The following is an 11,195-nucleotide window of genomic DNA, read 5'->3' as shown; positions in this document are numbered from 1 at the left end:
GGAGACAAACACACACGGTGTCCCCCTGGAAATTCTCCACCTCAGAATTCTGAGTTTTTTCAAATGTCAATTTTCAGTTCAGACCTTCAGAACTGACACAACTGAAGGTGGAGGATATTTTCTTTATTATTTTTTTTTAACTCAGCACTGCCAAGGAAGAATTGAAGGGGAAGAGGCAAGGGAAGTGCCCCAAGCCTGGGGATGTTCAGAGATGAACTGTGAGACCGATTCAAACTGGCACAGAGGGGTAAACCAAGAGGAACTTTCTTTTCTTGCCACTTCACAAGAAAATACACATTCTGAATTTACTGAGCTCAGTTTACAGAGTTTTGTTGGTTATTGGGTGGTTTGTTTGGGGTTTTTTTTTGCAAGCAGAGGGTGAGCTGCCAGTAAGGGATGCTGTGACTGAAATCTTTAACTCGCAATTTATTATCAAAGTTGTACTGTTTACATCTGTAATGTCAACAAGATGCCACAACTACAAAAAAAGATTGTGCACGTTTGCAGTTCCAATGCAAAAACCAGTAAAATGGAAATCCATTTTGTTAAAAAAAGTACTTAAAATTACTCTGAGAAAGCAACTCAATTGTTCTTCAACACCTTTACATCCAGTCAAAATTAAAACGGGTTAACAAGGAGGAAGAAAAAAAAAAAAAAAAAAAAAAAAAAAAATACAAATTCCCACACAACCCACCCCTGCCAACACCCCCCCCTCCCCCCCAAGAAAAAAAAATAAATCTGTTTCCTCAGCAATGTTAAAAAGGCAATGTTTAGGCATTCCTGTCAATCCGCACATCGATCTCCCGGCCCCGCAGCTGGATCCCGTTCATCATGCGGCAGGCGCGCTCTGCCACCTCAGGGGACTCAAACCGAACCACCCCGCAGCCTTTGGACTTCCCGTTCTCCATCTTGATGTCAGCGTACAGCACGTGCCCTGGGGAAGAAGGGAGAAGCTGGTGGTGAAGGGGAGGTTTAGGTGGGATGATGAAAAATGGCTTTGACAGGAAGGGAGGGGGAAAAAAAAACGAACGGGCTGAACGCGGCGGTTGAGGCCTCGTCAAACGTGGAGTTTGTCAAGGCCCTGAGCAACCTGATCTGGGTGAGGGTGTCCCTGCTTGCTGAAAAGGGTTGGACTAGATGACATTGAGGTCCCTTCCAACCTAAATTATTCTATGAACCTTGCAAGACCACCCAGCTCCATCAAACCAGACTTTTCTCCCCAAAAGTGGCTTTAATTTAATTTACCGGCTACCCTGAGAAACTCCCCTGAGAGGTGAAGCTGCAGGAGAACTGTCCTTGCTTGAAAGAAGTGTTCTTGGTTTAAGAAGTGAAGGAATTCAACCTGCTGCTTCTCCCTCTCCAGCAGCAGAAAGGGGTGGATGGAGCAAAGCACAGGCCAACAAGCCCCCTGTAACTTGTCAACACAACATGGCCACTGATGGGGCTGGGAGTTGGGTTTGCCCTGGGACAGGAGATACTGGGAGGTGTCTCATGGGTAGCACAAGATTTTGGAGAAAAAGGTCTGGGCATGGCAACCACTGCTGTGAAACACACCACCCCTGAGCTGAACACCTCGACATTCCAACAGCCAAATTCATCATTTTGAAAATGTTTTTTTAAGGACAGTTTTCCCAGATAACTATGTTCAATTAGACCCAAAGAATTCCTGCAGGTGCTTCTCAGGATTTCCCTTTCTCAAGCTCCAAAGAACTTACCCACAGATAAACCCAGGTGTTACCCAGGTTATCCCCTGGGAGGGCACTGATTTCCTTTCACTACTGCAGAAGTCTTGCTGGTATTACAGGGACAGTCAACAATTTCTCAATACTTAACTCTTAAATTTCTCAATTTAACTGAAATTTTTTAACTTAAATTTTAATTTTTAATTTAACTTAAATTTTAACACTTAAATTTCTCAACTTAAGATCTAGTAAGTCTGGGTAATATTTTAGTTAAGATCCCAGTGTCAGGGACATCCAGAGCAAGGGGTTCCCATTTCATTCATACTCAGTTCTCAGAGCAACTAACTAGTGATCAAGTAACTTACCACATTCATTAAATTTATCTTTCAGCATTTTCCACGTAAAATCAAAAGGCAGCTGTGAAAAGAGAACAGGCTGTTACTGAGGATCTGCTCAAGAGCTTGGACCTGCCAGCTCTTCAAAACATGGTTCCACTGTTCAGCAACTCCACTGCCAGATGCTGACAACTCTTCTGCTCAAGAAATGGCTTCAACTCCCCAAGTCCCACCTAACCCCACCTCTGGTCTCATGCAGTGTTAGATATTCTGACTGAAGCCAACTGACCAAGGTGCTGGTACCAATCAGCTCGACAGGGTCTGAGATACAAAGAGTAATATTAGGAGGATTAGACCAGATGATCCTTGAGGTCTCCTCCAAGCTGACATTCTATGATTAATTCAATGGTTTGAGAAGGAGAGGTAGGAAGAAAGCTACTCACATTTCTCACAAATATCTGACAGGCTTTTCTGGCCACCCCAGCTGCAGGTCCTCCAGTTCCTCCCATGGAGCCTGCAAAATTGCCTGCAAAGTTTCCACGTTCCATGTCCATTGGCCTTTCAAAATTGCTTCCCATGGCCAGTCCCATTCGTTCTATGCCTGTGCCCATGCCCTGTCCCATGGGAGGTCCCATCCTGTCCATGTTGGAGGCTCCAATGCGTTCCAAGCCCATCCTCTCCATGCCAGCAGCTCCCATCCGCTCCATTCCTATCCTCTCCATGGGAGCACCACCCATACGATCCAAACCAGCAGGCATTCTCTCCATCACCTGCCCCATTCCAGATCCCATGCCAGCAGGGACCATCCTCTCCATGCCTATTCCCATTCTCTCCATGCCAGACCCCATCCTATCCACACCTGAGCCCATCCTGTCCATGGAGGCACCGACTCGGTCGATGGCAGAGCCCATCCTCTCGATCCCAAAGCCCATGCCTGAGCCCATCCTATCTATTCCAGAGCCCATCCTTTCCAGACCTGGGCCCATCCTCTCCATGTTGGGAGCCATGTGATCAATTCCCAGAGGGGCCATTCTGTCAATTCCTGACCCCATCCTCTCCACGTTGGAGCTCATGCGATCCAACACCAGACCCATCCTGTCTATCTCTGACCCTGCTCTCTCCATCCCATGCCCCATCCCAGCAGGCATTCTGTCTATTCCCGAGCCCATACGATCAATGCCAGGTGCCATCCTCTCAATCCCAGGAATGTTGGAATTTCCACCACCTGGAACACAACACACAAGATTAGCAGTGATCAGACAGGCACAGAAAAAAAAAAAATAACCCAAGCGTTTTTTACAGTGAAAGGCTCAAAACCTTTCATCATCCTTTAGAAAAGGAACCCTGTGCTGTTTATTTAGGAAAAATAAACACCCAACCAATGGCTTAAGCTGCCAGAATGGTGCAAATGCACAGAGCTGCTCCTGTTTAGAAGAAGGAAGCTCTGTTCTGCCCTGCTCCATCACTGCCTCAGCCATGACTGAGCTCTCACACCACGGGGTTTGCTGCAGAGTATGAACATGAAGCAAAGTTTCACTCCAGCACTGGTGTGATGACACAACACATAATTTGGGAGAGCAGTCACCTCACCAGACCACACTAGGCTGGAGAAAAGTTGCTAAAGGAGCTTAACTTGTGTACACATCAAAAAACCATTCCAAAAAACAAAAGCATAAGCAAACCAGAAAAAATTTTGAAGGCATATGCAAACCTAGGAGATCAGGTGGCAAAAGTAGTGAACTAAATCCTGGGGAGACACCCAAACAGCTTGCCCAGAGAAGCTGTGGCTGCCCCATCCCTGGAAAGGTTGAAGGCCCCAGGTTGGATGGGGCTTGGAGCCCCCTGGGCTGGGGGAGGTGTCCCTGACCATGGCACAGGATGGCACTGGATCAGCTTTAGGGTCCCTCCACACCCAAACCAAACAATGGTTCTATGAACATGGCCCCAGAACTGCCAGCTCCAGGGTCCATCTCCACTGAACCTGGAAGTGCAGGGATGGAAATTCCAGGGAATTGTTCAGCTCAGGCTTGGAGCTGCTGCCACCTCCAGCAAGGCCCCACAAATAAGCACAGAAACACCCCAAGGAAGACGTTTCCCACCATTTTTATATAAAACCAGCTAACTTCCACCCTGTGCCACCTGAGAACATCAGGTACATTGCCTGCAGGAACCTTCCTGCCTTTGACCTCCACGTCCCCAGGCAGGGCTGTGTAAAAAAAAAAAACAAAAATGTTGGACATTAAGGAAGAAATTCTTTGGTGTGAGGGTGCTGAGCCCCTGGCCCAGGTTGCCCAGAGAAGCTGTGGCTGCCCCATCCCTGGAAAGGTTGAAGGCCCCAGGTTGGATGGGGCTTGGAGCACCCTGGGCTGGTGGGAGGTGACAACGGGTGGCACTGGATGAGCTTTAAGGTCCCTTCCCACCCAAACCAGGCTGGAATTCTGTGTGGTTACAGACTAGGACTGATTCTCCTTCTCTTTCAGAAGAGCAAATCTCCTTCTGGACTGAAGACTGAACAACAGACCCAGAAGCACCACCAGACTCTGTCCAGTCCAGGAGGTTTCTAGAGAGCTGGGCAAGCAGCAGAACCAGCTCTGTGATAAAATGGATGAGCTTTAAGGTCCCTTTCAACACAAACCACCATGGATCTGCTTGACAGAACTCCCTTGGCTGAGCTGTCCTGGCTTTGAGTTCCTTTAGGAACAGGCTCCTCCCCTCTGGTTTAGGTAATTTTTGCTGTTGTACAAAGAATCTTGGCCTATCAAGTCAAGTTTAGCACTGTAAAAAAATCAAGTTTAATCTGTACTTAAATTATCTACAGATATTTAAAGAAGGGAAAGAAGATCTGCAACTCTAAGGTGATCCTAGGCTCAAGAAAACTGAAGCAACCACATTTACAAACAGCCCCCATCTGCCTCAGGGTTTCAAGCTTCAGTAGCACCTTAACACAGAATGGGTTGGGATGATGTGACTTTTTTTTTCCTTTTTCCCACCTTTTTTTTTTTTTAAGGAAGAAGCAACAGCAATAAACATTTTGTACTTCTCCAGCTGAAAGCTGGCAGCATGGTGCATTTTTGTGGAATGTCCCAGAAAACAGCAAATCCTGGGCAGGCAAAGCCAGCTCTTTGTTACCAGATGTTGTGGTGCAGGCATGAAGCAAAAAGAATTAATTCTGGAAGGAGGGGGAGGTCTGCCTACTTTTGATATATTGGGGTTCAGGGTCTTGTGGTTTGGTGTTTTTTTTTTCAGAAATTGGGCAGTTTTAAGTGCTCCATTACTGAAAATGTCCAATCTTTCCCCAGAGCCATTGGGTAACTTGCTAGGAAGCTCAGTGGTACCCAGGCAGCAGGAAGGAGCAGCACTTGGTTTTCCCTGAACAAAAAAAAAAAAAATCAGCATTTACTAGCAGTATTTTAAAATTAACAACTACCAGCAAAGCTGACAATTTACAAATATTTCTTTTCCATCCTTCCAGAATTTTTTAGAAGAGTTTTACAGCATAATATTGCTTAACTATTTAAATATTATCTCCCTCAACTATTTTTATTCTATTCTGCTATTCATGAAGCCCATGACCACAGTGAGTTACCAGAACTGAGCTGCTGCTTTAAGTGCTTGAAAGTTTTTTTTTTAAGGCTGTGTTTTCTCTCCAGCATTAATTTTAAGGTAAGGACATTTTTGTCTTCTTTTTTTAAAAATTACTTTTTTATAAAAAAAAAGAAAAAGAGATCAACTTTTTGTTTTCCCTGAACAAAAAAAAAAAAAAAAAATCAGCATTTACTAGCAGTATTTAAAAATTAACAACTGCCAGCAAAGCTGACAATTTACAAATATTTCTTTTCCATCCTTCCACAATTTTTTTAGAGGAGTTTTAAAGCATAATATTGCTTAACTATTTAAGTATCATCTCTCTCAACTATTTTTTTTCTATTCTGCTATTCATGAAGCCCATGACCACAGTGAGTTTCCAGAACTGAGCTGCTGCTTTAAGTGCTTGAAAGTTTTTTTTTAAGGCTGTGTTTTCTCTCCAGCATTAATTTTAAGGTAAGGACATTTTTGTCTCCTTTTTTTAAAATTACTTTTTTATTAAAAAAAAAGATCAACTTTTTGTTTTCCCTGAACAAAAAAAAAAAAAAATCAGCATTTACTAGCAGTATTTAAAAATTAACAACTGCCAGCAAAGCTGACAATTTACAAATATTTCTTTTCCATCCTTCCACAATTTTTTTAGAGGAGTTTTAAAGCATAATATTGCTTAACTATTTAAGTATCATCTCTCTCAACTATTTTTTTTCTATTCTGCTATTCATGAAGCCCATGACCACAGTGAGTTACCAGAACTGAACTGCTGCTTTAAGTGCTTGGAAGTTTTTTTTTTAAGGCTGTGTTTTCTCTCCAGCATTAATTTTAAGGTAAGGACATTTTTGTCTCCTTTTTTTTAAAATGACTTTTTTATAAAAAAGATCAACTTTTCCTTGCATACAAGATCTGTTTACCAAAGCCACCTGAGCTGTATCAGAAACACTGAATTTCACCTTTTTTACCAATTCAATTGAAGTTACCTCAATTTAACAGAGCACAGCAACAACAACCAGCTCAGAACTGGCTCTATCAAGCAGAGCAGATGCTCACAGAAGACACTAAAACCATTCAAGCTCTGAAACTCTCCAGGAAGCATGATGAGTAACTCTTGCCATCTCAAAGCTGCTACAGCCAGGACAAACTACTGCAGTAAATAGATATTAAAAAATCTGTTTTGGTGCAATGAAACATGCCTGGCTTTTATGTCCAGCTCAGGTATGTGTCCTGGTTTGGGCCAGGATAAAGGTGATTTTCTGTCTTGTACTTTTGCTTTTAGCTCAGTCTCTTCTAAGTAGTTGCACTTGCTGAAATTAACAGCAAGTTTCTCAGAGAGTGTGTGTTTCTAGGACTGATAACACTTGATGTTTAGAGTTACTGCTGGAGCCTGGTGTGCAGAGCCAAGGACACTGCTCAGCTCTGAGGAAAACATTTTACCTTCCAGAAGGGATAAAGAGGTCCCACCTGCAGCCTCCTCTGGGGAGGAATGGACAAGAGAGATGCCACAAAGCATGAAGAGTAACTTTTGCCATCTCAAAGCTGCTACAGCCAGGACTTCAGAGGCAAACTACTGCAGTAAATAGATATTAAAAAGTCTGTTTTGGTGTAATGAAACATGCCTGGCTTTTATGTCCAGCTCAGGTATGAAAAGCAGGGAATGAAAGTACTCAGCTCACTGTACTTACTTATTCCTCTCTCCAAGTTCTCTCCAAAGCCACGAGACATTGGCATCTCATTTCTTCCAAATTCTCTGTCAAATCCTCCACCCATGGCACGATCCATCTCTGAAAAGATGAAGTTTGACACAGCTCAGTTCTTCAGGGTACCTAAATGACTCCTGAGAGGCATCATCTTTAACAGCAAGTTTTTATTTCTGTTGTCCTGATCATTTTATCATGGCTCAAGAAGACTAAAGAAACAAACAAAGCAGGACTCAGATGAGACACAGCCCTCTGAGGCAGCCACTTTGCTCTGGTGAACAGACAGCACAGCTTAGCCCTTTCTAAATGAATCCTCTAAATTACCCTTCAAGACAACCTCAACAAATAATTTGTTTTCTGCAGCTCAGAGGTAACGAGGGACTTCTGGACACTATCCCAGATTTAAAGTTTTTTCAAGAAAAGCTCAGCAGAGGAAAATGACCAGTCCAGAGAGTCTCTCCAGGGTTATTCTTTCAGAGCACACAAGCTGGATGTACAAAACCCAGACCACCTACCACTCATCCTGCCCATGTTCATCCCAGCTGGGAAGCGACCCATGTTCTCCATGCCACCAAAAGGACCTTCCATTCCTGAAAAAAAGGATTTTCCAGGGATTCTTTAGCAATCTGTTTCAACTTCTTAACTTCAAACCCACAGAAGCTTCTTACACAAAATATTTTAGAGGCACCGAGATTCCCAGCCCAAATTTTGGTCAGAATTTGGTCCCTAATCTCCTAAACCAAGGGCAGTTTTTAACAGGTTGCATGACCAAAATGTTGGTCATGTTTTGTCTGACATCTTTACCCTTCCCCACACACCCACAGCAGTATAATTAATATTTAAAAAGTAATAATTACTGATTTTTCAAAGAGCAAAAATGCCTGCTGGACATAAATGGCTAAGTTTACATGACTTTGTGAAAGCCCAAGCCAAAAACCACAACTTACCTCCCATTTTATTCATTCCAAAGCCCATGCCTTCCATTCCCATTCCTCAAAATAAAAAAGAGAAAGTTTTATACAGCAGATGCAATTTTACAACAGTTCAGCCATCTGACTGGCCACAGAAACACAGACCATACAACATGTCTACTGGTTGGACTGGAGAGCTTAGATGTGGTAACTCTGAGCAGGTTGCAACATTCCTCCCCAGAAAAAAAAGCAGCAAGGGGGAAAAACCACAGGTCTTTTAAAAAGCAAGGGGGAAAACCCCACAGGTCTTTTAAAACTGAAAGCTGAATGTGTGCTACTTTTTAGGTGGCTCTTGAAAAACTTGTGCTGTTTTAGCAGAACCTAAGCAAAGATTTGCAAGCCCACTAGTGTTGAGTGACAGATGGTTTTCAAAATTTAATTTCTTTTTGCAGTGGCTGCTGCTCATGCTCAAGAGTCAGAAAATGAGAGCTGTGTTTTGAACACAGTGAAGGAAAAAAAAAAATGGAGCAGTTGGTTAAATTTAAGTTTCCATCAATCTCTTTAACACTCCTATTGGACTTCAACTTGTTGTGTTGGCAAAACAAAGCTTTGTACCTTCTACACAGCTTAAAGCTCTCATGAAACAAAAGCATAGGAGTAATCTTCTTACCTCCAGGTCCCATGTTCCCCATTCCCATGCCTTTGTTTAAATGATTTACATCAATAGGTTGACCTCCAGGCCCTAATCCCATGCCAATACCACCAAGACCATCTGAAGAAAATATTCAGATATCAAAAAAGCCTTCTTTCCATACTTTGACAAAACAGCAAGTTTTATTCTTAAGTAATTGAGTTCCATTCTCCAAAAAGCTTGCTGTATTCCCACTTTGGGGTGTGTAGTTAAAGCATCTAAGTGTGTAGTAAATGTAGAGCAGATGTGTCTTGAAATACACTGAAAACTTTTCTTTTTTTTCTTCTCATTTGGTCGATTTTAAGCTGACTCCTGAAAAATAACTGGCCAGAACACTGCTTATTTTGGGCAACTCCTCAGTCTAAGGAGAATAGAGTGGGCAATTCAGTATAAAATCTTCTAACCTTTGCACAATATTGCCTCAGATTGACAAATGGTTTATTTCCACCTTTGCCAAGGTTCTTCTCTTGTAGGTAAAAATTGAACTGCAAGGTTCAACATTATGACAGCCACCTATGGAATTCAGAGCACACAGCCAGCCTCTTCTCTGAGCAAACAAAACCAATCATTCCCAGGCAGAATTCTGCATCTTCCTGTCCCCAGATGAATTAAGGACTCCCCAGTCCAAAGCAAGAAGAAAAAGACTTCAATGTTTAGGGTTCAACCAAGAAGAGAGAGCCCTCTGCTTGCATCAAACAACAGCTTTATGGCATTCTTTGCCCAGGAGGACTCCCTCTTTTACAATTCAGCATAACAAACATTGAATCTTGGTTTAAAACAACACAGGGTACCCCCTCCCCACCCCAAGAAACCAGCTCCCAGTGGGAGGAGTTGGTTTTAGCCAAGGAGAATTAAATTGCAACCCAATGACTTGAAGGAGAGAACAGATCACTGATTAAGTCAAGGCAGCAATATAACCCATGAGTGAGATTGCTGCTGAATACACAGAATGGACAGATACACAGAAAAGTGAACAAATTAAGGGTTGGGTTGGTGGGTTGGTTGATTGGTGAGCACTAAAATTGTGCACATTAGCAGCACACAAGAGGTTTGGTTCCCATGGCTAAGAAAACAGCAAGTAGCTGTATTCAGGTTTATATTTTTGCTGTACCCAACCAAATCAAACCTGTTCTCCAACCTCCAGCTCTTCCCTCCAGACCCAGGCTCTTCCTGGTCAATACTCTGGGTAACATTCCACAGTCTGGAATGGGGTTCAAAGGGACCTCTGGAGCTCAGCTGCTCCAAGCCCACTGGCTCAAACAAGACCAACCCAAACCCCACTGACACAGTGTTTGAGTATCCCCAAGGACTGAGACTACACAGGGTCACCTCAAGCAGGATCATCCCCACACAGCTTTGGTGTATTTCCAAGGACAAAGATTCCACAGGGTAACCCAGAGCTGCTCACCCAGGATCATACCCATAGCAGCTCTGGAGTATCTCCAAGGATGGAGACTCCTCAGGGTCACCCAGGACCATACCCAGACAGTTTGAGTATCTCCAAGGACAGAGACTCCACAGACTCTCTGAGCAACCTGTTCCAGTGCTCAGAGACCCTCACATGAAAGTTTCCTGATATCCAGATGAGGTCTCTCTTATCACTGAGCACTGCTGAGAAGAGCCTGGGTCCCTCCTCTTGAACCCTCCCTTCAAATATTTATATATATTGGTAAGATCCCCACAAAATCCTGAAGACCTGGAAGATTCTCAGGTCCTCAAATCCAGCCCCTTTAAATTGAAGGAAAAAAATCTTAGCTGCCCAGAGTTTCATCATGTAAAAGGAGCAGACTTTTCCCTAGAGACTGATTAAGTCTCCATTAAAACCCATTATTAACAGCAGTTTTACAAGGCATCAGGGTCTTTGAATTGTAATTAAAAGATCCAGAAGCCTTGAGAATGTGAATGGGATGTTGCTTTAAGACAAGCTTCTAGCTATGAGCTGAAAGAAGTATAAAAGAAATTAAGGAATAAAAATAAATAAACAAATAAATAAAAAATAAAATAAAAAATAAAATAATTTTTAAAATTAAAAAAAAAGAAAAGAAAAAAGAAAAGAAAAAAAGAAAAAAGAAAAAGAAAAAGAAAAAGAAAAAGAAAAAGAAAAAGAAAGAGAAAGAGAAAGAAAGAGAAAGAAGAGAAAGAAAGAGAAAGAAAGAGAAAGAAAGAGAAAGAAAGAGAAAGAAAGAGAAAGAAAGAGAAAGAAAGAGAAAGAAAGAGAAAGAAAGAGAAAGAAAGAGAAAGAAAGAGAAAGAAAGAGAAAGAAAGAGAAAGAAAGAGAAAGAAAGAGAAAGAAAGAGAAA

At 42.5% G+C, this 11,195-nt stretch overlaps 1 protein-coding gene across 2 annotated transcripts in view; it reads right to left on the bottom strand.

The window, feature by feature from the left end:
• Positions 1–406: 406 nt before the first annotated feature.
• LOC139788116 (heterogeneous nuclear ribonucleoprotein M-like) overlaps positions 407–11,195 on the bottom strand; it is a 28,252-nt gene continuing 17,463 nt past the window's right edge. Inside the window, exons 7-13 of one of the 2 annotated variants that reach the window (XM_071727716.1) lie at positions 8,875–8,976; positions 8,241–8,285; positions 7,809–7,883; positions 7,279–7,377; positions 2,461–3,242; positions 2,048–2,099; positions 407–934 (exon numbers count right to left, since the gene is read on the bottom strand). In XM_071727716.1, coding sequence (XP_071583817.1) covers positions 771–934; positions 2,048–2,099; positions 2,461–3,242; positions 7,279–7,377; positions 7,809–7,883; positions 8,241–8,285; positions 8,875–8,976 — 1,319 coding nt within the window. In that variant the 3' untranslated portion in view covers positions 407–770. The remainder of the gene's footprint in view (positions 935–2,047; positions 2,100–2,460; positions 3,243–7,278; positions 7,378–7,808; positions 7,884–8,240; positions 8,286–8,874; positions 8,977–11,195) is intronic. The other variant, XM_071727718.1, reaches the window with a different exon arrangement.

Source organism: Heliangelus exortis, chromosome 28 (genome assembly GCF_036169615.1).
Source record: "Heliangelus exortis chromosome 28, bHelExo1.hap1, whole genome shotgun sequence".
Lineage (NCBI taxonomy): Eukaryota > Metazoa > Chordata > Aves > Apodiformes > Trochilidae > Heliangelus > Heliangelus exortis.
This window is presented reverse-complemented; position numbering and strand designations above follow the sequence as displayed.